The 26,324-nt window shown below is 42.0% G+C and overlaps 1 protein-coding gene across 1 annotated transcript; it reads left to right on the top strand.

Moving 5' to 3' along the window:
• Positions 1-116: 116 nt before the first annotated feature.
• Positions 117-26,290, top strand: atp8b2 (ATPase phospholipid transporting 8B2). The gene is made up of 30 exons (XM_035673177.1): positions 117-276; positions 2,818-2,885; positions 8,749-8,807; positions 8,926-9,039; positions 9,649-9,747; positions 9,907-9,968; positions 10,158-10,230; positions 10,582-10,652; positions 10,757-10,836; positions 11,366-11,524; positions 11,602-11,690; positions 11,891-12,087; positions 13,157-13,277; positions 13,780-13,867; positions 14,272-14,306; positions 14,398-14,557; positions 14,680-14,868; positions 15,661-15,776; positions 16,030-16,194; positions 16,826-16,937; positions 17,595-17,700; positions 18,564-18,798; positions 19,033-19,216; positions 20,308-20,531; positions 20,643-20,726; positions 21,876-22,121; positions 22,248-22,386; positions 22,898-23,028; positions 24,048-24,647; positions 24,983-26,290. Exons 2-30 carry the CDS (start codon positions 2,861-2,863, stop codon positions 25,070-25,072), a joined length of 4,053 nt encoding a protein of 1,350 aa, XP_035529070.1. The 5' UTR covers positions 117-276; positions 2,818-2,860; the 3' UTR covers positions 25,073-26,290.
• The last annotated feature ends 34 nt before the right edge of the window (positions 26,291-26,324 follow it).

Below are 26,324 nucleotides of genomic sequence, written 5' to 3'. Positions count from 1 at the left end.
CAGATGGAGGTGGAGAAGGTGAAGGAGGTGCAGCCCCTCCTCCTCCTCCTCTCTCCTCCTCCCTCCTCTCTCCTCTCCCCTGTCCGAAGCCAAACCCTCGCTCACCTCGACACGGTGTCTCCAGCGCGCATCCCGGGTTTCTGGTTCACCCTCCCACCTCCCATCATCCAGGGGCCAGTTCGTCCAGTTCAAGTCTGAAACCTCATCATGACCTCGGCGAGAGCAGCAGCGAGGATGTCTCCACCAGGAACAGATTCATAACGCCAACTTGAAAAGGTAGGTTTGTGTTTCCTGAGCTGTTGAAGCAGTGGCTAGACGCCCCCACCATGTATGGCCAGTTTGCTATTTATCAGCTGAAAGTATTGATGTGTGTCTCGGTTTTCATGGTGAAGCGTTCAGCTCTTATTACTGCACCAGGCTGTGTGATTTACAATAAAGCTGCTCAGTTCATACAGTAGATACAGTCGTTAGTTTCAGATGTTTGAGGTTATAGTCTGGCATTAGTCATAACATTTTCCCAAAGTCAAAGTGAAAGTTACTGACTGTGTAGTGACTCCAGACATCAGTGCATTTCCTCTAATGGATGTGTAACGGAGCTTATGGTGTATAATTACATTTCAGCAGGCCATTTGCATTGGCTGCTGGTGTAACTTTGTTAGAGCTATTCTTGTCTTCTGTTGTTTCAGTTTGTTGTTTGGTGCTTTCTTGTGAAAGTAACTGATCTATAATCTTGTGGTTTTTACTGGGATGTCATACAGACACCAAAAAACCTGCATCAGTATTTGTTAATATACCAGAGGAGAGTAACAACTGCCCACTTAATTAGTATCTGAAGACGTGGTAATGTGTTGAGAATGTAGAGCACAGCAGACACTAGAGATTATTTAAAAAAATAACATCAATAAACAAAATAAAGACCACCGTATGTGTCTTATATGTTTAGCACACACATCAGCCTATCTATAAATTTCCTGCTCTAGAAAAATACGACTTACTTTCTGAGCAGGCCAGTTACATGATGACTTAACTTTGTTACAGTAGTTATTCTGGTCTACTCTTGTTCTCTGCTTCCTTGTGAAAGTAAGAATAGAGACCTAGCAGTACACTCGTAGTTCATTTGAACAGCATGCAGATATCACAAGAAATGATATTAGTATGTATTATGGTAGTGTATCAGAGGAGATTAAAAAGTCTGTTATTGAATTACTCCTTATGAAATACACAACCTGCCCCCAGAGCAGGCCAAGTGTAACTTTGTTAGAGTTGTTTTTTGTCTTCTTTTGGTTCAGTTTGTTGGTTAGCTTGATAGTAACAATAATCTTGGAGTTGATTGTTAATAGGACGTCATGCAAACCATAAAAGCTATGTTAGGATTTATTATAATATGTGAGATGGAGCTCATGCTGAACCGACTTAAGTACTACAAAACAAAGAAATGAAACAAAATGAAAGACCGCCGTTCCCCTGGGTACATCGCACCAAGAGGGTTTGTCTATCCAACTAGAACATTTATTTTGTTCTGCTCAAGAAGTGAGTACTGCAGACTCTACAAGAATATTATATATAAAGTACATCATGTATGTCTTTCGTTACGTTTGAGATGTGAGGTACTGGTGTTGCGGTTCATAGCCACACATTTGATTAAAGTTTTTTTTCAGCTCCAAATCCTCTTGAACTTCATCAGACTCCAGTGAGAGAGATGAAAGAAAATTCTGCCCAGAGGCCGAATTAAGGTGCTCAGATATTCAGTGTGTCCCCTTGGTGTTTTTTCGCTCTCTGGGTTACCAGCTTTATTTCATAAGGGCACCGCAGGTCTATAGGGTTATACAAGACCCCAGCTGACATGTGAAAGACTGAGGAGAGGAGAGAAGTGAGAGATCATGGCAAACAACCTTAATTCCACAGTCTCTATTAGATTGATAAAGAGGTGGGATACAGTGTAGAAAGTGAGTAGCATGCAATAAAAGAGGAGAGTGAATGACGGGGCAAGAGACGATGCTGGAAACTGTAGCTGAAAGCTGATAGGCCCAACTCACATGGAGAGAGGCAGAGCTGCTCTTTCTCAGGAGTATTGATTAGAGGCTCGCTGCCTCAAGCCCCTGTCTGCCATACTGTTTGTACCTTCTTGTGTGCACTACAAACCTTCTTGTGTGCACTCCAAACGCCTCACCTCTGCAGTCTCATCTATCATCTTTCTGACTCTTCTACACCGTTACTTAGCCGAGATAACACACAGTGAGCGAACGCAGTGAGATGTGTAATATTAACAGGTCAGCATAAATGGAAAGAGGGGAGTGTAGAGGGGAAAGTGAGGAGAAGAAGAAGAAAAATACCGCTCCATTACTCTTTCTCATCCATTATAGGAGGAGAGCGACAGTGGATCTGGCCCAAGCCACCAGGCTCCTGACACTATGTGCCACAGAGACAGATGCAGCTCTCTGCTGAATGTCATTTCCTCATTATAGCTCTAGCAGACAAGAGATGGTCTGGTGTGTGTCCTGTTGTGCAGCGGTTGTAAAGCCTGATTGATTTTCACTTTCTCTCTCTGTGAGATAAATACATGATTTTCACACCCTGAAACAAAAAGGACATGACAGAAAAAAACAAGGTGCATTACATGAATATATTCACACTTTTTTTTAAAGTGAGCACTGTGTCTCTCACGCTTTGTATCATAGGAGATATCTGTTTATATGGTTCTCACTACACCTGCTCTTCTACTATTTCTCTCCTCTGCGTACTCCTCATTTCCTCACTCCTAAGTTCCTTTCTTAACAATTAAGGCCACTTTTCTTCTGCTCTTCTTTCCCTCTGTAGACAATCCCATGGGCCATAGCAGAAGGCCGCCGGCAGAGTGGAGATGTTCAGAAAGAGGCCTCCTCCAGGTTAGTGCCTGACACTAAACACACTTTTCACTTTAGCATTTAGGTAATGGGGGAGTTGGAGTATCTCTTTGGTGGGAAAGCTCACAAGGCCCTCCAGAGTCTGGAGTTTTACCTGCTTTTAAGACATTACATATTCAACACATTGACACACAGGATGTATGGAGGATGGATTCTAATCTAATTGTCCAAACCAAGTCTGGAGGTGTTCAGGGATGCATTAAGAGCATGTTGAGCACAAGAGTTAATGCAGTCACGTGTTTAATCCATAGACTGAATAAATAAAAGTAGACGCAGTCTCTGTGACATCACCCATAGGTTTCTCAAGAGCCAGGTGTGAAGCTCAGTGTGGGTGGAGCTGAGGCGGCCTGAATGAAGCCTGGTTACTGAAAACAGTGATGGCACCCATCTGTCACTCAAAGTGGCCAATTCCTTTATTATGCATAACTTTGAACCTTCATAAATATAATTTAAACCCTGTACAGTTGTCATGAACAGGGAATGACAAACAGTATGCTGAGTTGTACATTCAATCTGACCTTTAGTATCTACATTCAGTCTGCATACAATATGCATATTGTTGCCAGTGCAAAGGGGACCACAGTGCAGAACATTAAGGTGACCCAAAATTTGCATTTTGACATGTAGTGTTAAATGGGACGTTTGAGTGTAAAGTCCATTCATGCTGTAATGGCATTCATTTTTGTTTTTTGCCCCTGAGGATGCAATTTTGAAGAATATGAATAAGAATCCTATCCATGATAACGTATGTCAATCACTCTGACGCATCTTTCCTGTCCCTCAAATCTGTTCTGTCTGAATAAATACAGGACTGCCTGTCAGTTTCATTACTCTAATGGGGCTAATATTGACTCTTAAAGGAGCAGTGTGTAGGATTTAGTGGAACCTAAACTAACTAACTGACAATGCTGAATGTATTTTGGTATGTATTTTACGACCTGGGAATGAGAATGGGCTGTGAAGTGTTCAGGAGAAAGGCCCTATCTACAACCAGTATTTAGTTTGTCCGTTCTGGGCTACTGTAGAAACATAGCTGTCTCTGTTGAAGGCGACCTGCAGAAACAAACACACAAGGATTACTATACTCAGGTGACTATACACTATTAAAATCATACCTATATAAATTATATTCAACTTCTACTAACAGACCCTTCTAAATGTTACACACTGGAGCTTTAAATGTATCAACATTAATGGGATAGATACTGATTTATTCTGCCAACCATAACCTGTAGTGATGGACATGCAAGACAGAAACATCACCTGCAGTTCCTTTGGTATGTGTGTGTGTGTGTGTGGTCGACAATCTTTAATGTATCAGCACGCACGAGGCTTGTAGCGCAGCACGTGCTCGGACACCTGCCTGGCCCGGCCCACTGCAGTGCACCTTCTCCCGTTCACACGCGCAGGAAACTGGAGTGCTGCACGAGCCATTTTGGCTCCGGGCGCCGCTGCCGTGCTGCAACCAGCTCCTGTTTTGCAGATCCAAAATGGCCCCCAGTTTCCTCACCCAGCGACTTGCTCAGCTGTGGGATCCCTGCAGAGGCGGTTGCCACGGCAACGTCCACCAAGCCCAGAGCCTGTGTGGTTACGTAATGCCTACAGCGGCCAGTGTTTATGTTGTGGATGAGACTTAATGCTGAGGTTGCGGACTTGGCACATGGATGCGTCAGTTGATTGATGAGGCAAAGACAAAAAAACACTGCTAATGTGCGTTTGTGCGACAAAAACTTTACAACCGTTAGGATATGTCTATTTTCTATTATAAATACATTTAATACTTATAATTCATTTAAATCTGAAGCAGTCAGAGCCTGTGTCTAGCGACGGATTAACCGTGAAGTTGCTGACTGACCTTAAGTATAAATAATGACCTCAGTGTTTCTGCGGCAGGAGGGAGAGAAAATAGAGCAAGGGATGGACCAAGTGTGTGTGTGAGTGCGTGCATGTGTGCGTGCTGCGCGAGAGGCAGCAACAGAGAGGCAGGGATGGGACGGTGCGCGGTTAATCCAACTTCACCGAAGTTGGGACCGGAGCTTCATGCCCGCGTCCTTTGCGGAGATGCGGCGGTCATCTGTCACTGAAACAGCGCACATGTAAGGAGAATTTAGACGGTGACTGTTAGACAATCAAGATGACAATACTGAAAGACATCCCGGAGAAATGGTTTCCAATCGTTCTCCCCCTGCAAAGAAAGAAAGAGAGAGGACTGAATGGAGCCAAATCGAAACAGAAGCGGACAGGTACGAGTTTTTGTGTGAGCATTAAGGCAGCGGTTTGACTTTTTGTTGTCCCAGTGTGTTTACATCATCACGAGGCTGTTGATTGCACAAACTGCGTCTCACAGTTTTTCAAATAAACACCATTCCCCATCTTCATCCCTCCTGAATCCAAGTTTCATTCCTGCTTTTTCATGTCACTCACCACATCTAATACTTAAGTGTGTGTTTGTGTATGTGCGTGTACACTGCACATTGCATCCTATTACATGGCTGCATAACAGACCTGACTGGGTCTGCTGGTCCTGCACTGAGCTTTCTCATTCTGTTTATCAGACACCAGCATCTGGCATCAACGGCCAAACAGCAGATTTAATATCTGAGGGGAAAAAACAGTTGTCATTCATCATACTAGTTACTGTTAAGTCTGGACTTCTTCCACTGCCAACATTGTGTCACCTTTGTTTTTGTTTTTCTGAGATAACCTGTCTGACTCAGTTTTAGCTGTTTTCATGTTTACTGCTGATTATGAATGTGTTTACGTGAGTGGGATGAGCATATGTAAACAAAACTGAGTTATCTGAATTTTGTGTCCTTGTCTCTGCTGCCTGAGACACTGATCAATCCTCCAGGCGCCAGCCCCTGCTGTAACTGCACTGCCTCGTCTGTGTCCTTATTCCTTAGCTTAACTATCACAAATCACTCTGGATGTGCACCTTCATTTGACCTCCAGCCCATCAGTCTGTCACTGTGTCACTCGCATCCGTTTCCAAAAAATTAGATCACTGCGTGTGCGCGCGTGAGTGCATGACTGCAGACAATTCCACCATCCCATTTTCATCTAATTAAATCAGCCACAGTGAGAGTGATGATCACTTCTGCGTCTGAGTCTGATCCTGACTTCAGTCATGGCAAGGACAACAGCGTTTCCCATATCTGAGATTGACTGTCTTCTTAGGTCATTATTGTTATGACTTCAATCTGTGTTCACTGTGAAAGTGTGTCACTGTCGCTCATGGAGACATAAGGAGATTCTGAGCTGGCACGTGCCCTCACATGTCCAGTCATGGGGGGCGGGGGCAGATGGGGGGAGTGTTAAAGAGACAGGGGGCTGGATGAAAGAAAATGAGTGCTTTTGGATTAGGCTACAGTCATTTTATATAAGATTGCATGATATTAAGTATGTGAGTTTGAATCAATATTTATGTACTCCTTCATGTCTCATTTGTGTATGGAAACCCTACGCTCACAGCAAAGTAAGCCTGCAGCTGAAGGTTTCTCAGTAATGGAGCTTTATAGATTTATACAGACTTGCTGTGTAGCATCTAGTCTGCGTCAGGGCTTCTAATGCCCTTGAAGCTGTCAGAGGCATTAAACACTTAATAGGCATTTTGCTAAAGATGCTCATGCATTCAGGCTGCTCAGGTTGGTCAGCCTGCACAGGAGCGACAGACACCGCCTGATCCCGACATCAGATGCTGCTCGGTTTCACGGTGCTTACCTGGCACAAACGGTTTTTCCCTCTTTGCGGAGGGTTAATGCAGCCTTGGCACAGCCTGTCAGACAGATCTCTCTGGTGAACACTTGCCCCAGAAAGCAACATAACGACCTTCAGGTAGACGAGACAAGTTCCAGAGGGAAAAGGAGAGAGGAGGGCCGGGGGGGCAGGATTGGAAGAGTTTCAAGAGACTAGATGTTGGGAGGATGTGCACCTACACGATCAGACAAATCTGATATTGTTATACTAACCAGAGTTTAGAGGAGAGGACATATCAAATACCGTCAGCCCAGAGCTGTGTTCTTTTTTACACACACACTCAAAGTCTAACAGCTGAAATATACCCTCACTCAAATTAACTCACTCGTATGTGAGAGTTATTCCCTAAATACTCTCTCTGAAAGGTACATTAAATCTTTTTTATATTTTCTATCTTACATTTTGACCAATAAAACAAGAATATTTTCACTATTGTTTATTGTTAGTTACATTTAAGATTATTACTGTTACATAGAGTTGATATACAGTGAGATGATTTGAATTAGATTTAGTCATATTAATACCGTGGAAGCTATCCCTTTAATATTTTTGGGATGAAGTTGTGGGCAACTACTGCCGATCAATAAACAGGGCAGCTTTATAGTGTTATTTAATTGTTATGGTTTTTGCACCAATGTGTTGAGGTATCTTGATTTGTCACATGTTTAACATCCTTGATACGTTAAAAACAGTTTTTCTATCAATACACATTTTCTCAACAGAAAATGTACCATATAGGATATATCAATATATAGCTATTGATATATAATATATATCAAACATAGTATTCGGTATATCAATATCACGATATAAAATAACAAACACTATGATAGAGGATATTGTCTGCTCATTCTGTTACACTTGTAACTTTTCTTAGGCATAAGCATTTGATAGCGACTTGAAATGTAAAACAAAGGGAGAGATGGCAATAATTTGTATTTTCTAACATGACTAAATCCACTGTGACAATAGCCCAGCAGGTTGGTCGTTGTACTTAAAGCTCACCTGCTGCACCAAATCTGTTTTATAACCCAACAACAAACGGGAGCTCTTATTGGGCTCTCTTTAAGTGGCCTGTGTTTGTTTGGTGAATCTGAACACAGCAGAGACACAGACTTTCTGTAAGTAGTGAGCTGTACGGGGTAAACAGGCCTGAACAATGCTGCAGAAACACAGGAAACCACAGGTCTTTGTTTATGGGTGTGCATGTGATTGAAATGGTTATGGCCTCTGTTGTGTGATGTCCCTTCCTGTGGTGCCTCATTGCCTCTCAGCCGTCAGTCAAAAGTGTGTTAGGGACTTTGTGGTTTCTGAGCTGCAGTGCCTCTGTGCATAACATATGCTTTGGTCCTGAATTTTATATCTGTGTGTGCGTGCGTGCATTTAATTTAAAAAGCAGCCTCATCAATATTAGAGGAGACAGGCCTGGTGGAGGAGGAGGGGAACTCCCAAACTACTTTGCATCAGCATAAACAGAAACCTAAAAACAGCAAGAGGATAAAGAGCAGGGTCAGGAGGGGAGGCGCACAACAGCTTGAGCACCAGAGGAAGACATTTTTATTTCAGGCTTTTATTGTCAATAGATTTAAGTCTGCACATAAGTATAATGGATGCAATGCTTCGTCTGTGACTACCTGGAATGGGTCCCAGTGCTCCCGTTGACTCATACAGATGTACACACTCTCATCTGTGGTCACATGTTGCATATCTGGCCAGGATTGTACATCCGGTCATTAAGAGACAGAGGCAGCAGCCAATTAAAGAGCAGGCGTAGCTGGTCTGACTATTAGTTCTGGTGTGTGTGTGTGTGTGTATGTGAGACAGAATGATTATGTCTGACCCAATGCTTGACTTCCAGCAGACTCCAGCTGCATTGATTTATAAATTAACGCAAAAATAGTGGACTATTTGTCTCCTTCACTCTCTTTCTCCGTTTCTCTTTCTTACAGATATTGACATTCTTTAGGAATTACAATTTGTCCTTGTATGCCCTTTTACACACACAGATGCAGCAGTTTGGGTGCTTTCTGTATAGCTTTGCTGTGGTATTATCCTTTTATGACTTATTTCATGTCCTGTGTTTCTTCAGAGGAGGAGAGAAGGGTCAGAGCCAATGACAGAGATTACAATGAAAAGTTTCAGTACGCGGTAAGTGTACACATTCCAAAATATGGATGCTGTCATTAAAAATGACCAACGAATCAAATATTTGTTGTAAATATTGTGAAGGTCCATAAAAGTCTGTTTTTCCTTTCTCCTCATCCAGAGTAACTGCATTATGACATCCAAGTACAACATCATCACCTTCCTGCCGGTCAACTTGTTTGAGCAGTTCCAGGAAGTAGCCAACACCTACTTCCTTTTCCTACTCATACTGCAGGTGAGGAGAGGGGGTAAAGGAGGGAGGGAGAGAAAAAGAGAGACTATGTGCATTTGTCTCTTTGTGTGTGGGTGCAGCTAGTAGGTGATAGGTGATAATAAATATAACAGGGATGGTAAAACATATTAGGAGATGGCCATAGGAAAATCAACTCTGTGAGATGTGATGACGTGCCATCAGCCTCAGCTGTAGATTGTCATTGTGAGTGTGTTAGCATGCTCACTAGCATGGCTGCTGTTAATCAGTCTTGTTATGTTTTAACCTCAGGTAAATGATAATATACTCTTCTATATACGGTGGAACTTGTGTAGTTTAGTGCTTATTGAACATTTTTTAAAGCATGGTGGGGAACCCTAAAATTAGATGCTCAAGCTAAAAACCAGGCTTTCTTCTCTGAGATTATTCACCTATCAGTAAACACATGTTAACTTAAACTGAAATGAATGTGTTAGTGAATTGCTGTTTACCTGCCCACTTGGACTGTCTTACCAGAACCTGAACACACAGTATGGTACAGTCAGGTGCACTCAGGTCCTTAAGGGGCTCAGTGGTCTGCTGTGTCAGATTTAAACTAATCTGCAACTCACCGTACTCTCTGTCTCTGCCTAGTTAATACCTCAGATCTCCTCCCTCTCCTGGTTCACCACCATCGTGCCTTTAGCTCTGGTGCTGAGCATCACTGCAGTAAAGGATGCCACAGACGACTATGTGAGCATGTTTCTTTCTCTTCTTGCTTGTGGCAGCATAACGGATATTAAATAAATTAAATAACAAACAACAGTGAAATACAGGTCAAGGATCCTGATTATTTCTAGCAGAATGTAGTGTGCTAACAGAAAAGTTCACAGTGACCTTTGTCTCCTGCAGTTTCGTCACAAGAGCGACAACCAAGTGAACAACCGCCAGTCTCAGGTCCTCATCCGTGGCTCGTAAGTCTCCTGTCTTGTCATTTGCAGCCAAGCACTCACCAGCTATTGCTTCCTCAAGTCTGCTAATTGTAAAATTAATCATTCATGTTTTATCAGTTTTTCTTTACAAGGTTTCCTAAATTACAACAATTTACTATCTTCTCTAACTCTCTTTTCTCTTTACTCTTTCTCTCTGTTTGGCTATTTCAGGCTACAGAATGAAAAGTGGATGAATGTTCGAGTGGGTGATATCATTAAACTGGAAAACAACCAGTTTGTGGCAGTAAGTTTGTGTCCAACACAACAGTGTGCACAAACACACACAGTGATTTCAGTTAAGAATTTATCTACAAATCTAGCAGTGGACTGTTCAAGGTTCAGCCTGCAACTCTTTAGTCATTTTAGATATGTACTGTATATGATTATGATGGCTATTTATACTGTATTGTGGACCAAAAGCTATAATGCTGAATGGATTTCAGTATAATGTGCCATATTAGGCGACACTAGCTACATTACTAACTTACTAACTACATGCAAATACTCAAATTTTTATCATCATTGTGGCAACTCAGTCTTACTAATTCTGTGCAGTGCAGTGGATGCTAACCTCAGTTACTATATCTATTTTCAGGCTGACCTGCTCCTGTTGTCCAGCAGCGAACCTCATGGGCTCTGTTACATTGAGACAGCCGAGCTGGACGGGTCAGAAAACACACCACACCTTGCCAACGACTCACAGCACCTCACAATCTGCAGAAGCAACAGGACACTACATCTAAATTGCTGTGTGTTATATTATCTTGCAGAGAGACCAATATGAAGGTGCGTCAGTCTGTCTCAGTGACATCTGAACTTGGAGACCAGAACAACTTGGCTTCGTTCGACGGTGAGATTTGAGAAAGCTCATCTTCGTTTCTCAGTTTCGGGTTTGGTTCATCTTCCTTTCTCGATAATATAAAGGTCAACAGTTTTCAGCCTGCGTCTGAGCATTTAACAGAAACATTATCCACCTTCACACCCTTCCACATGAGCAGAAAGATGAACAAAACATACACACACACACACACACACTCTCTGCCCTCCTCTGCCAGCACTGAACGACAGCCTATCATCACCCGCCCACTAGTACACGCAACAAAAGACTTCTGTGTCAGCACAGCACGCCCACACACACTCCTCACCTGCTCAGGAAAATGCATCACTGCAGCAAATCAACCCACACTTTGCCTTACAAAATATGTGTGTTTTGGACTTTTGGTGTGTGTTTATGTGAGAGACAATGGCATGATGTCATGGGGATGATTGTTCAACACTATATCATATAGCTGAGAAAATTAAACTAATACTGTAATTGGAATTGGTGGATGTCTATGATATAGCATCTGATTTAGATTTGTGTGTCTTTGTGTGTTAAGGGGAGGTGGTGTGTGAGCCCCCCAACAACAAGCTGGATCGTTTCTGCGGGACTCTGTACTGGCGAGACAAAAAATACACCCTGACCAACCAGAATATGCTGCTACGAGGATGTGTCCTCCGCAACACGGAGGCCTGCTACGGCCTGGTCATCTTCGCAGGTTTGTGTGTCAGCAGATACATGTGTGTGAAAGTATGTGACGTGTAAAAGGTTTAACTTCCAATGTTTTTGTCACAGGCCCAGATACTAAACTAATGCAGAACAGCGGCCGCACTAAGTTTAAGCGTACGAGTATCGACCGCCTGATGAACACTCTGGTCCTCTGGGTAGGACACTCCAAACCTCTCACTTTCATGTCTTATAAACTATTTCAGGACTTGATCTCAGTGGCTTGAATCTAGTTTCACATCTCCTCTCACATAGAATGTATGCTATACTTATTTGGGCTCAACTGACCAGATCTAAATGTATAATTGGATTTATAAATTTGTTTAAAAATGTTTCTCCATATGTATGTTTATGTCAGATCTTTGGCTTCCTGGTGTGTATGGGTGTGATCCTGGCGGTGGGTAACGCAGTGTGGGAGAGAGAGGTGGGCTCCCTGTTTCAGAGCTATCTGCCCTGGGACCCTCCTGTAGATAACTTCCTATTCTCAGCCTTCCTCTCCTTCTGGTCCTACGTCATTATTCTCAACACCGTGGTGCCTATCTCTCTGTATGTCAGGTGAGGAGAAGTCCAAGACTATAAAAAGTGTGTGTAGTAGTAAGTAATGCTGTATGTCTTAGCAGACAGTTGTTTACACCAATTTGGTTGTCACCACATTATTGTGACCCGCTGGCATTAGGCACACAGATTGCAATTGAACAGTGACTGAATACACAAAAATACAAATGTAAATGGACCAAATGAGCAGTGAAGATTGCCCAAACCAGATCTTCAATTAGTCTATGCATTTTTAGTCCACAAACAACCACTATTTATGGTATATAAGCTTTATATGCATATCTATAAGTTCAGTACAATAAAATAATAATAAAAACCCTAACGTGCAAAAAAAAGCAAACTCGTGAAGAGAAGCAGGAGTATGTGGAGGTCTGAAAATGAATAATTTCTGTAACAAAAACCCAAGTGCTCACACAGCCAAAAAATAATGAATCAATGCCCTTCTTACACAACAACAAGCTGCAAATATTCCATGCAGTCAAGATAGGGAATACAAGTTATGCATTTGTCACATAAGTGTTTTAAGACATATAAATATCTAAATAAAAATACTCTGCTTTGAAAAATACTCATTTATCTAATTCTTAAAATTACATTTACTCCTCGATTATTAATTAATCTACAATATGCAAATATTCATGATTTCAAATGTTTAACATTTACACAAGATGTCTCCTATGAAAAGTCCGTCCTTAGTGTATGTGCATTTCAGGAATTTCCACATCGTGCTTTCGTACATGTAAGTTGTGTATATACTTGGAAAATGATATGCTGCCAGACTAGCAACGATGTCAAAGAACCCGTTTGTATGCGCACATATTAGACTGAGGCCAACCTGAAGTATTAACTGAGTAGTGTTAAAGAACGTAAATCGTGCAGCGCCTGGTAGAGTCCTTACTGCAGTGGCCTGGGATTGATTCCCACCTGCAGCCCTTTGCTGCATGTCTCCCTCCCCCTTTCCTGTCTATCCTCAATTATCCTATTAAATAAAAGCATAAAAGCCGCAAACTTATCTTTTTCTCCTTCTGCTATTATAACCATGTCCCTCTCTCTCCTGTCTGTGTATCAGTGTGGAGGTGATCAGGCTGGGTCACAGCTACTTCATCAACTGGGACCAGCAGATGTTCTGCTCGCAGTGTAACACAGCAGCTGAGGCCAGGACCACCACTCTGAACGAAGAGCTGGGCCAGGTGGGTATCCACACTTTCATCTTTATTGATTGTCTATTCAGCCTATCCATCCATCCATCCTTCCCAGTTGCTGCTGGATTCTTTTGACACTCAGTTAATTGATCTTAAATTCTTTTAAAAATACATTTCTACTAATCTTTCAATACATTCTTCAGTAACTGAATGGAACCACTTGTTCCTAACTGCACAAATGAAAAGCACCTGCAGACTAAAAGGAATCTAAATTCGGAGACGAGAAGACTTCACTGATTGCTGTGAAGAATATATCACTCAGTGGTGCTGTAGTTAGTGTTCAGTATTTCAATGTCCCATCCTAAACCCATTTTAAGCATTTTAGTGAAAAATACATGACAAGCAGACAGGTGGAGAAGATAGCTTTGGTCCTGTATCTTTATTTTTATATAAGAGTAAGTTTTTAAAACATGGCTATAATCTTAGTTTTACTTTTACTTTGTTTGCATAATTTTAGATTCAGTTTTATCATTTATATGGTTTCCTTTAGGTTGAATACATCTTCAGTGACAAGACTGGAACCCTCACTCAGAACATCATGAGCTTCAATAAGTGCTCCATCAATGGACAGACGTACGGTAAGTGTACACACACATACACACATACACTCAGTGGCCGCTTTATAAGGTACATCTGTTCAATCTATTGCAATTCAATATACCGCTCTGCCTTAAATTTGACCTGTACAAAATGTGTAAATGCAATTATATGCGTATTATCGAGGTCAGAGTTAAATGTGTTGTTGTACTGGAGTGCATTATGTTGAGAGGTGTTGAGAATTTTTGTCCTCCCATAACCATCACCACTAAGTGCTAAAACATATATTTTAATGAACACTTGACAGTATGAGATTGTCGACAGAAACAGAACATTATAGCTATCATAAAAATACTATATGGCAGAACAGTTATACTAGATTGCATTAAATTGTTGACCACTGCACTACAAAGTCTTATACTGTTTTCTTCTGTGCCACTGTCAGGTGAATTGACTGACCCGTTGGGACCTCAGCCGAAGGTAATTAGTCATTTTTATCACACTGAAAGGCACATATGTGTATATATGTACTCCTAATTAATGGAGTCCCTGACTCTCAATTCATCTTTAGAGATTGGACTTCACTCCCTTCAACCCCCTCGCGGACCCAAACTTCTGTTTTTATGACGACACCCTGCTGGAATCAGTGAAAGTGGGAGACTCACATACTCACGAGTTTTTCCGCCTGCTCTCCCTCTGTCACACCGTCATGAGTGAGGAGAAGAGTGAGGGTGAGCAAGGGGTGGGAAATCTGGGAGGTTGAATTGCAGCAAACATTGATAACAACACCATCTATCTGTTATTCATTGTCAATTATTTATCATCTTTATTATCATTTTATCTCTCTCACCAGGAGAGCTGGTTTATAAGGCTCAGTCTCCAGATGAGGGCGCTCTAGTGACAGCAGCTCGGAACTTCGGCTTTGTATTTCGCTCCCGAACACCTGGGACGATAACCACCACAGAGATAGGACGACCTGTCACCTACACTCTGCTTGCAATCCTGGACTTCAACAACATACGCAAACGGATGTCTGTTATAGGTGTGCAGGGATCATCACTTCTTAATCATATATATAAATAATTGGATTAAAACATTATTAATAAAACAATCTGGATGAAATTAGATTTCAAAAATGTACCTGCCTTATTATGACTCTGTAGTTTAACCATAAACCACCAGAAACTCTGATGCATAATGTGTGTAATCTCCCCAATTCTTCCTTTATTTTCTGTTGCCTGAAGATTACTTTCTTGTCATTAGGCACCCTTACTAATTAAAGGCTGCAGTGATGAGCCACAATTCACTGTAAAATGAGTTTAAACCAGTCTGGGATCTTGGACTATTTAAACACAGCACCCATTAACACATCAGGGGCTGTTTTCTGTGGTCATAGAAGGCATCGTTGCAGTGGACTCATCTGATAAATTTAGCTTTTTAAATATGTTTATAAATCATTAGCGACACTCCTACGAACTGACAGGAAATTGGGCCATTCGTCATAGTTTACATTTCATCCCTCAGTGAGATTTCACTGTGTGTTCCTGCGATTGGTCTTCTTGTAAGGTGCTGGAAAACTGCCCAGAAATCCCTGGTCATAAATCACTCTTGTCTTAGCAACAACTTTGGTCTAGCAACAGAGCAGCGGGACCAGAAGGCACTGAGCACACATTCATACATCAGAGCCAGACGATATTCAGTCAGATAGCCTGTATGTAGTAATGACATTTGTTAAAGCTGAGAAAGAAGTGTCTGATTATTTGAAGGCAATGGAAGAGCTGTATGGATTCCTTGGAGTATTTTGTCTTCATCACACTCTGTTAATTATCTTCAGTGCGTAACCCAGAGGGCAGGATCCGTCTGTACTGTAAAGGAGCTGACACCGTGCTGCTGGAGAGACTTCACCCCTGTAACCAGGAACTGATGAATATCACCTCAGACCACCTCAATGTGAGTAAACACACTCAAGCACAACATCTCTTGGATGGAGTGGACTGAGCTGTACTGCCATCTAGTGTCCCCATAGTAAAACAGCAAAGCCTTCACTCAGCATCTATTTTTTCCTAATCAGATCATGCACACTACCTTGACATGAGGCAGACACTGATTGAATTTGGACCCAATGATAGTCCCATACCGATAAGACTTATTTGTTTCTCCTCATGTGTTTGTACATGTCTGCGTGTATTGTATTTGCCTCTAGGAGTATGCAGCAGACGGTTTGCGGACGCTGGCGCTGGCCTACAGGGACTTGTCAGAGGACGAGTGGGAGGCGTGGTCAGAGAGCCACCGATGCGCCGACAAAGCCACCAACTGCAGAGAGGACCGACTGGCAGCCGCTTATGAGGAGATAGAACAAGACATGATGGTTAGTGACTTGGTCTTAAGAGTGTGCATACATTGGTTTTGTGGTGTGTCTTTCATTTTCATTTTCGTGGAACAGCAGGACATTTGTTTCTCACTCAATTTATTCCTTCCGCAAACGAAATAAAAATAGCACTATAAGAAAAGGGAACTTGGGTTTAGCTGGCTGTATCGTCCAGACTCTAATTGTTGCAGGGAAATTCCATTATTTTACTGTAGCTAAACGCTGTCAGATCTTCTCAGTGCAGGATGTTGTTAAATTTATGGTGGATTTTAGCGTTGCAACTGGCAGCTATTTTTCATTGATTAATCTTAGGTGACGTCCTCAAATGTCTTGTTTTGTCCACAACCAAAACACTCAGTTTACTGCCATAGAGGAATAAAGAAACCAGACAAATATTCACATTTGAGAAGCTGAAATCTGAGAATTTGGACATTTGTTATTAGAAAATTACTCAAAACTATTTATCAGTTATCAAAATAATTGCTGATTAATTTCGTAGTTGACAACTAATCGATTACACAACTGATCGTTGCAGCTCTAGCTGATTTAATAAATGAGTTGAATTTGTGGTGTGTGTGTGTATGTGTGCGTGTTTGTGTGTTTCTCTCTGTCTGTCTGCCTGTGTGTCTAGCTCCTGGGTGCCACAGCTATAGAGGACAAGCTGCAGGAAGGCGTCCCAGAGACCATTGCTGTCCTCTCACTGGCTAATATTAAAATCTGGGTTCTCACTGGAGACAAGCAGGGTGAGACACACACTTTTACACACACTTCCTCACACACACAGAACTTTGCATGCAGTTATTTAAAAAGCACAATCATTTGCAGAGAACCAAACAAAGAGATTATTCTTTTATAGAGATGGCGGTAGCACACTACTGTAAAGCTTAACTCAGCACGCCATCTATTCAGCATCCGCATGCTTACTGTCTGCAACATTGATGCGTACATAAAATGAAACTCTTGTTTGCACTGGGAACAAACCCACTGCAAACAAACATGACCAACATAAAACCAGGCACACCTGCACATTCCCTTGATGGAACAATCAGATTCTAATTCAGTCTAACCAGCATACACTGGCATTTGTTTTACATGTTTACTATAATGCCACCCATTGAGAAGCAGAACAGCAATATAAAGGTTGTGTTCCTCAGACAAGCACGCCATCTATTCAGTGGCCATGTGCATACAGCAAGAGTTTGCTGGTGAGCATAATATCCTTCACACTGACCAAGAACCAAAAAGCCTGGGAAAAATTTAAAAAAATTACAATGATTTTTTGTGTATTGTCAACTTTCAATCCACCTGAGCTCTCAGTCTGGCACCTGTTCTGTTTATCATGCATTTCAAATAATCTGAAACTCTGCACTCCACTAACCCACTCGCTTTCTCTCACATAGAGACGGCTGTAAATATAGGTTACTCCTGCAAGATGCTGACAGACAATATGACAGAAGTGTTCATCATCAGAGGACACACTGTGCAGAGCGTACGACAGGATTTCAGGTCAGTATCTCTGTCAGCTGCATGTCCGTCTTTCTCGCCAGCTGTCTGGTGTCTCAGTTTCTCTACACTGTGGGAACCACGCTGAACAGAAATGACAAAAGCCAGGTGTGGTTAGAAATAAACTAAGATGTGTATGCATGATTGGAGTGAGTAGGTGTGGTAGCACAGTGTTACAACTACTGTACCAGGGTTACTGAACAATATCTTGCTTAACCCACACTTTGATTTAGCCACTATGGTTAAATCAACACATTGCACACATGGCTCTTAAAAGGTTGCATACAGTTTCTATAACTTGTGTAAAGTGTTGAGATGAGTTTAGTTGAGCTGCAGGAAAGTCAGGGCAACGCACAACACATCCTACTAATGATACCTACGTGATTAAAACATTTTAAAATACCACAAATAAAGATGACACTGAGCTAAACACAAAATGACAGTCAAAAGCCTAAGTATGCACAAAAATATATAGCAAACCAACCACATGATTCCTTGCGGGCCCATCCAGATGTTGTTTGTGTGACGCATAAATGAACATACTGTACAGAGTGCTGCACTGATTCAGTCGATACATAGAGGTAGAGGTCAGAAGCTGAAACATCAGCAGTAACAGCAAGGTCTCAACACAACTTGTTACAGTAATTTTCCTCCTTGATACCCCTGACATTAACCTCCTCTTTTTCAATGTTGCCACTTTGCTATTTTTATCTCTTTGATTTGTTGTTTGTCAGCTGTGTCTGCTTTCCTTCTTCCTCTCTCATCTCTCCTGTTTTCTCCTCTATACAGTCATGTTGTGTTTAACTTCTGTTTTTGTGGCGTAGACGAGCCCTGTTGATGTCGAGTTTGTTTGTCCTCCTCTCCAGGAGGGCTAGGGAAAAGATGATCGAGCTGTCACGAACCAGAGATGGAGGGAAGGAGGAGGGGATAGAGGGATGGGGAGAGTCATGCTTCATGGGTAATGGGTTCAGAGAAGGACAAGAAGGAGATGGTACAGGGGGAGAAGGAGGGAAACAGCTGCAGTGCCCTCCTCCACCTCCCTCCAACCTCATGGACAACATCTCTGGAGAGTTTGCCCTCGTAATCAACGGTCACAGTCTGGTATGAATAACACGCCCCCACACTGACACACTGTACACATACACATATACAAAACCAGCAGGGGCCATGAAGAATTAAACTGTCAACTGTCAGGAAATAGTGAGTTGCCAGAAATATGTTATTTGCATCAACAAACATATTCTCCTTCTACTTAAAGTACTTTTCTAGCATCAGCTGCAACCCCTTACCATTTATCCCTACAACTTCTCGACTCTCTTTCCTGTTCTTTGACAGGCCCATGCATTAGAAGCAGACATGGAGATGGAGTTTGTGTCGACGGCGTGTGCGTGCAAAGCAGTGATTTGCTGCAGAGTCACTCCGCTGCAAAAAGCTCAGGTGGTGGAGCTTATCAAGAAACACAAGAAGGCCGTCACTCTGGCTATAGGAGACGGAGCTAACGACGTTAGCATGATCAAAAGTGAGTTGTGCAGGCAGGATCAATGGCGCAGAGCCGAGGTGTAACTGGATTATTGTTGAGATGGAGAGGAAAACCAAAAGGAGAAGTAGGGTTTAACCATGTGGGTGCCAGCGTCTACATTTAAGCAATGGCAATTCTCAGAAGAAGTAGTAGTAGAAGTTGTTTATCGGCATGGTGTGGCTAGTAGTGAGAAAGGTTGTGTAGAAATGTGTGATGTCTTCATCAATTTAGGAACTGGTTTCTTAGTGTCTTCAACGTGGTTAAACCTCACTGACCCACAAGTTGCCCACTTATTACGCTGTGCAGACAAACATTGTTCAAACCCACAGAACCTATTTTGAATTCTAGTGGAAAACCCAAAGTTTCCAAACATGCCAAATGTGTCAGACTGAGTTTGAATATTTCATGGCTTCGTTAAGAGTTGGAAGAAGGTGATTAAAGAATGGTAATGCCTGTCAGTGTTGGATAAGATGTTTTTTGTATCCTTAAAGCTGCTTCAGGGAAAACATCCTGCATGTTAAAGGGTCAAACCAATGTTCTGCTTCTCTAAGTGCATTTGTAATTTTCTGTGTTTTGTAAGTGTTGCATCACCTTGCGTGTTTGTCTGTGTATGTACGTCATATGTTTCTTCAAATGAATTTATATAAGTACAAAGCAGAAATACAGCCAATGCGCAGTGATAAGTGGGGTTGCTTCATATCCTGTGATTTATGGCTTTAAATCTCAAAATAAGTGTTTATTTTATCTGTACTAGAGCCCTCCGCAGGTCTTAATCCAGCTCCCACCCACCACCAGTGAATTTTGACTTGACTATTCATGCCTGTACAATAAAGATTTTGTGTCTTCTCCTGTCCTGCAGGTGAAAGACGTTATTTTACAGTGACAGTGACACCTGAGAAATTTCTCCAAATGTCAGACTTTTTAGTTTTTTTGAAAAACCCACTTTAATCATCTTTTCAACTTCATTTGTTGACTCCATCCCCACCCTTCTAGATTAAAGAAAGCCAAAAAGTCCAGTTTTTCCATGTTTAGCCAGTTTTATCTGACTTACTTTCCTTTCTCTTTTTCTCTATCTCTCTCCACTCCTCCAGGTGCTCATATTGGAGTTGGTATCTCAGGTCAGGAGGGGATCCAGGCCGTCCTGGCCAGTGACTATTCCTTCTCCCAGTTCCGCTTCCTACAGCGCCTCCTGCTGGTGCACGGCCGCTGGTCATACCTGCGCATGTGCCGTTTCCTCTGCTACTTCTTCTACAAGAACTTTGCCTTCACCATGGTGCACTTCTGGTTCGGCTTCTTCTGTGGCTTCTCTGCACAGGTTAGGTTATGAGGACATCTTAAGATCAACAATCGGGTTGAGAAATTGTAATCATAGTTTTCACTTTATCACTTTATCTGTGTTTGTGTGTGCATCTCTTCTGTTGTGTAGACGGTGTATGATCAGTACTTCATCACTCTCTACAACATTGTCTACACGTCCCTCCCTGTGCTGGCCATGGGGATATTCGACCAGGTCTGTTCAAATTATAACTACATATAGATAGATGTACACGTGCTATATTGTTTCCATGAAATTGAATAACCACATTTTAAATTTAGTTTAAGCCAGTAGATTAACACTAGCGAGACATGGCAATGTCGGTCTGTTGGTCTGTCATTCCATCACTCTGGACCACACTGATATATCTCAACAACTATTGAAAGGATTGCCATTAAATCTGGCAGACATACATGGTCCCCGGAGGATAAAGCCTTCTGACTTTGGTGATCCCCTGACCTTTTCTCTTTTGCCACAATGAAGTCAACATTTGGGTTTTGACTGAAATGCCTTGCCTAGCAACTACTGAATGGATTGCCATGACATTTCTTACATTAATCGTGATATTCAGGATGATTGCGATAACTTTGATAATCCTTTAAAGGTCCAGTGTGTAATATTTAGAAGGATATATTGGCAGAAATTAAATATAATATTCATAGGTATGTTTTCATTATAGTATAATCACCTAAATATAGGAATTGTTGTGTTTTTGTTACTTTAGAATGAGCTGTTTTTATCTACAGAAAGGCACCATAGAGTCTGTCATGTTGAACAGACAAAGCAAGCACTGGCTGTAAATAGGGCCTTTTATATTTTTTGCAACAGCCACCGTAGCTTCTCCTACACACTTTACAGCCCGTTCTCAGTCCCAGGTCATCAATTACAGATGCAAGCATTGTTCAGTTAGTGGCAATCTGCAACTTCACCACTAGATGCCACTAATTCCTACACACTGGTCCTTTAACTTTTCATCTAGCACCATCATCAGGGCAAACTTTTAACTTCAAATATCTGCAAACTAATAACATCAGCTGTAACCTACTTTGTGTGTAGTACTAATTAACAAATCTTAGCATGCTAACACACTAAACAAAAGTGGTGAACATGGTAAACATTATACCTGATAAACATCAGCGTGCTCGCATTGTCATTGTGAGTATGTTGCTGACATTAGCTCAAAACACCGCTGTACCGAAGTATAGCACACAGCTGCTAGCATGTCAGGTATTTACTGGGTTTATTTTATGAAAAATAACAATTCCAGGTCATTTTTGTGGTTACAACATAGCAGGACAGTGTACTTTTAGTGAATGCAACTCCTCACCTTCTCTCTTGTTGTAGGATGTTCCTGACCAGAGGAGTTTGGAATATCCTAAACTGTATGAGCCTGGACAGCTCAACCTCCTCTTCAACAAGAGAGAGTTCTTCATTTGCATCGCCCAGGGCATCTACACATCAGTGGTGCTGTTTTTTGTCCCCTGTGCCGTCCTGTCCGACGCCACACAGAGCACCGGAGTGCCCCTTGCTGACTACCAGACCTTTGCGGTCACCACGGCAACAGCCCTGGTCATTGTTGTCAGCGTACAGGTGAGTGAGGCCGGAGTGGTTAGCTTTTCTCACAGGTGACAACCTCTATATTTAACTACTGTCTGTTCCATCATTGTGTGTTAACTGTGCACCTCTGTTGTTTTTTGCATGTGTGGGACTATGTAGATCGCTCTTGACACAGGCTTCTGGACAGTTTTCAACCATGTGTTTGTGTGGGGCTCTCTGGGCTCCTACTTCACCATCATGTTCGCTCTGCACAGTCAGACCCTCTTCAAGATCTTTCCCAATCAGTTCCACTTTGTAGGTCGGTCCCCTGTTCTCTTTATTTGTACGTCAAACACCAACAAACACACTAGAGCCTGACCAATGTTGAATTTTTGTAGCCAACATCAAGTTTTGAGTTTTAAAAAATCTGATAAAAACATAATTTTAGGATGTCTCAGATTTATCAAAAGAATTGTGATAGATTGCACTGAGGGAAAATATTTGATAAATGTAAATAAAGCAGACATAACAAAAGTATATTATGGGTGAATCAGTAAAAAACTGCACAAAAATGCAGCCAATAATAGTGGCTCCTTAATATATTGGTTGGGCTCTATCATCTGCCAACTCACACTTAGATTTATAAACACATAGACTTAGGAATTAGTTTACCCAAATTATATCTGACTCATCAGCCCCACTGTAGTCACCTGCTAAAATCATTTCACACCACCAGTGAAATCATTGTGTAATGATGTCTAATATCTGTGTGTTCGTGAAATGTTATAAATTCCTGAAAGATGTTTGTGTATGTGTGTTTGTGAGTACAGGTAGTGCTCAGAGCACATTATTGCAACCAGTTGTGTGGTTAACTATTGCACTGGCAACAGCAATCTGCATAGTTCCAGTTTTGGCATTCCGCTTCCTTAAGGTGGATCTCAAACCTCAGCTCTCAGACACGGTGAGAAAACACATACAAGCACAACGTTTCTACCACTGATGTGTACATCTTCTCTATTGCAACATGTGTCAGTGTCACATCTTCCCAGCAGGTCAGTCTTTAACTGCTCTCAGCCAATGATTAACTGCATGCGAATGTGTACAAACTGTGTGTGATGAAGAGTTCAGGCTTACCGTAACTGGCCTCATGCTGTGCAAATACTTTGCAAATATTGACTTAATCAGTGTACCCTAATGACAGAATTTGCTTTTAGTGCATGAATATAAGCTCGGTGTGTGTTGTCAGTCAGTGTGTCTTAAGCTTGCGGGGCGTCCAACCGAAGCCACTGTCAGGGTGGTGTGAAGAACTTCCTTTTTTAAATTTGATTGTAGGGTTGGGTGATTCTCTAGTCACTCTCTTTTCACTGAGGATAAGTTTGAGTTGTAAAGTACAAAGAGTTTTAAGTTTGGATGAGATTTTGGATCTGGTAGAGAAGTGGCAAAGAAAGTTTGACCAACAACTGAAGTGCACTAAAAAGGAAATGCACACAGGTGAAATGGTGAACTAAAATAATTTAACAACCTAACCTTAAAGGAATAAATGGCCTATTTTAGGAAGCTCATTAGCTTAGCATAGCACAAAGACTGGAAATAGGGCTAAACATTAACATTAACATGTACAAAATCAAGTTGCAGGGTTACAGAGATCTTTGTTTTTCCTAATTTGTGCTGTTATGAAATACTTATAGTGTGTAAAGCACTTAAATAAATCCACCACAACTGGTGTCTAAGTGTGTTATAATGGGTGACTGAGAGGCAAATTGTAAAGCATTATGTACATTAAGGTTGAAAAAAGTTCTATGTTTGTGCAATCCATTTACCATAAATGTATTTTTGCATCATCAGCCTTTCACTTTTTGGTCACATAATTTAATATAAAAATCTGTTTAGTTCAGCCTGAAGTTCTCAAACGGACTATGATGAACTAACAACATCATGTCACTGAATTTACTCAAAAAGTCTTCTCTGTGCCTTCTCCAGGTACGCTACACTCAGCTGGTGCGGCAGAAGAAGCGAAAGCCAGTAGGTCGTAGCGTGGGAGGTGCCTGGCGTGGCGTGGGCAGTGTGACTGAGGGCCGTCTGGGCGCACGCGGTGGTTCCAGGAGGTCAGGCTACGCCTTTGCCCATCAGGAAGGATTTGGAGAGCTGATCACCTCAGGGAAGAACATGAGGCTCTCGTCCCTGGCCCTGGCCACCTTTGCCTCCAGACACAGCTCCAGCTGGATCGACACGCTCCGCCGGAAGAAGCATACACACACTCACACTCCCCCCAGTGCCTCCGGGGAGTGCAGCCCAGCGCCCAGTTATGTTTCTGGGTCAGTTCCGCCGCTCTCCAACTCCTCCTCTGTTCTGGGCGGCTCACAAGACACACCCATCGAAGAGGAAACAGGCACAGCACCAGCCCAAAATACACAGACTTCATCCACACCAACCCTACCAGCTTTAGCACCAGCTTCAGACACATCTGCACCTCAGGGTTCAGCCCAGGCACTCAATGCTGGTGTCCTCACCCCCACATCAGTGAGGTCCCAGGGGGGAGACTCACCTGGAGGCTGGACAATCACTCTGGGGACTGTGCAGGTGAGCCGCTGTTATAACACATCTAAAATCATACACACTGACACACTATCTCTATCTGCATTAATATACCTTTTTCATAGCAGCCATTTTGACATTATATAGTAGGGTAAAACACAGGCATTACCAATGATACTAATTACATTTCTGCTCCAATCAGGGTACTGCTATTGTGCATGTTGGCTCACTTGAAAGGCTCTGCTACACTAGCCTAACTAAATGGAATGGAGCCTCAATTAACGTAATTTGGAATGAAATGCCATGTCAAAATGGCTTCTGTGAAAATGTCTATTAACTCCTTCATTATTATAACAGTTAACTCTTCCTCTCTCCAACAGGAAGCTCTGTTTGGTCGGAAGTCTCGTGCCGCTGCATCCAACAGCCCAGGCCCACCCTCTGTTGCCAAGGAAACCAGCCAGATTGAGTGAAACATTAAGAATAAATGGGGGAATAACTTCTGTTCATCACGTGTTTGTACACACATACAGGATGTGTTGTGTGCAGCTCCAGAGAGCACACAGACAGTTAGAAAAATGCTCTTCTCTCTGTTTCCCAACTGAAACCTCTATAATAAATCAAAATAAACATAGGAAGAAGAAGTGGCACATCCCAACATGACATGGACCTTGCCAACTATAAATTGGGATTTAGTGGTGACATGTTCCCATGGCATATGATATTGAGTTCATGAATGACTGACAGAACATATTACGAGACTGACAGCAGCAGCTGGTGCAGAAACAGACATCAAGATAATGTACTGTTAATGATCTAAAAGATTGTTTCAACTTGTTATTTCAGAAAGTTTAGGCTCACTCACAACCAAGTCTCACAGCATCTCTCAAAATCAACAATGGGCTGAATGAAAGGGCAGAATATTATTATCTGTTAAAGTGTTTTTGTCAAAAAGTCTCTGTGTTCACTATAGTTCTCAGTGAGAACGGTACTTTAAGTTACAGAGCACTGCAAGACTGTTGCAAAACTTGTGTCCTTTTTCTCTCATTGATCTGTTTTCTTACTTGTTATACCTCTACTTCACATTTTGCTCTCTTTTTTGCATCATATTGATGTGTTTTATAATGGCCTAGTTGAGTTGCACCTTAAAGCAAGCTCTCAGTGCTTTTTTTGTTTTGTCTGACAATGTACTTCTAATGTAATGTCTCGTACCACCACAGTATGAAAAACAAACACAAGACAAACTGCCGCTGGCTTACTCCAACCGGGGCAAAGTGCAAAGAAACTGTGTTTGGGGATAATCATGCCTTAACAATGCCAACATTTTAGTCCTCTAAGCTCTTTCTGGTTCCTGATCCATCGATCAAGTGCAACATCCCATCTGTGTTGTAAATGCTCCTGTCAATTACTGACCCCTGACCTGGATTGGAGTGAGATAATAAATAAGTAGGGTAATCAGAAAAAACAATATAAATCTGTTATTGGATCTGTGCCTGTACTACAGTCTTCAACAAAGCAGCTCTCAGACTGAAAACACAACAGAATGCTAACGTGATCTGCAAAAACCAGGCTGGAAACTGAATGTACTGTGCAGTATTTGGCCCCATGAATTGTTAGAGCATTAGTTGCACTCCATGGGGTGCAATATGGAGCTGTTGAACAGTGGTCAATAAATGTGTTGTCTGTCTTTCACATGAGCAAAATGTGTCCATGCAAATGTCATTT

Source organism: Morone saxatilis, unplaced genomic scaffold (genome assembly GCF_004916995.1).
Source record: "Morone saxatilis isolate NCDOM2014 unplaced genomic scaffold, NCSU_SB_2.0 Contig24, whole genome shotgun sequence".
NCBI lineage: Eukaryota > Metazoa > Chordata > Actinopteri > Moronidae > Morone > Morone saxatilis.
The sequence above is the reverse complement of the archived record's forward strand: the minus strand, read 5'-3'. Positions and strand labels throughout refer to the sequence as shown.

Coding starts and splice junctions, on each gene's coding strand:
- atp8b2 (XM_035673177.1), top strand. CDS start 2,861: ATGTTCAGAAAGAGGCCTCCTCCAG. Junction 16,938..17,594: donor TCTCACTGGAGACAAGCAGG/GTGAGACACACA, acceptor TCTCTCACATAG/AGACGGCTGTAAATATAGGT. Junction 20,532..20,642: donor TCTGTGGCTTCTCTGCACAG/GTTAGGTTATGA, acceptor TCTGTTGTGTAG/ACGGTGTATGATCAGTACTT.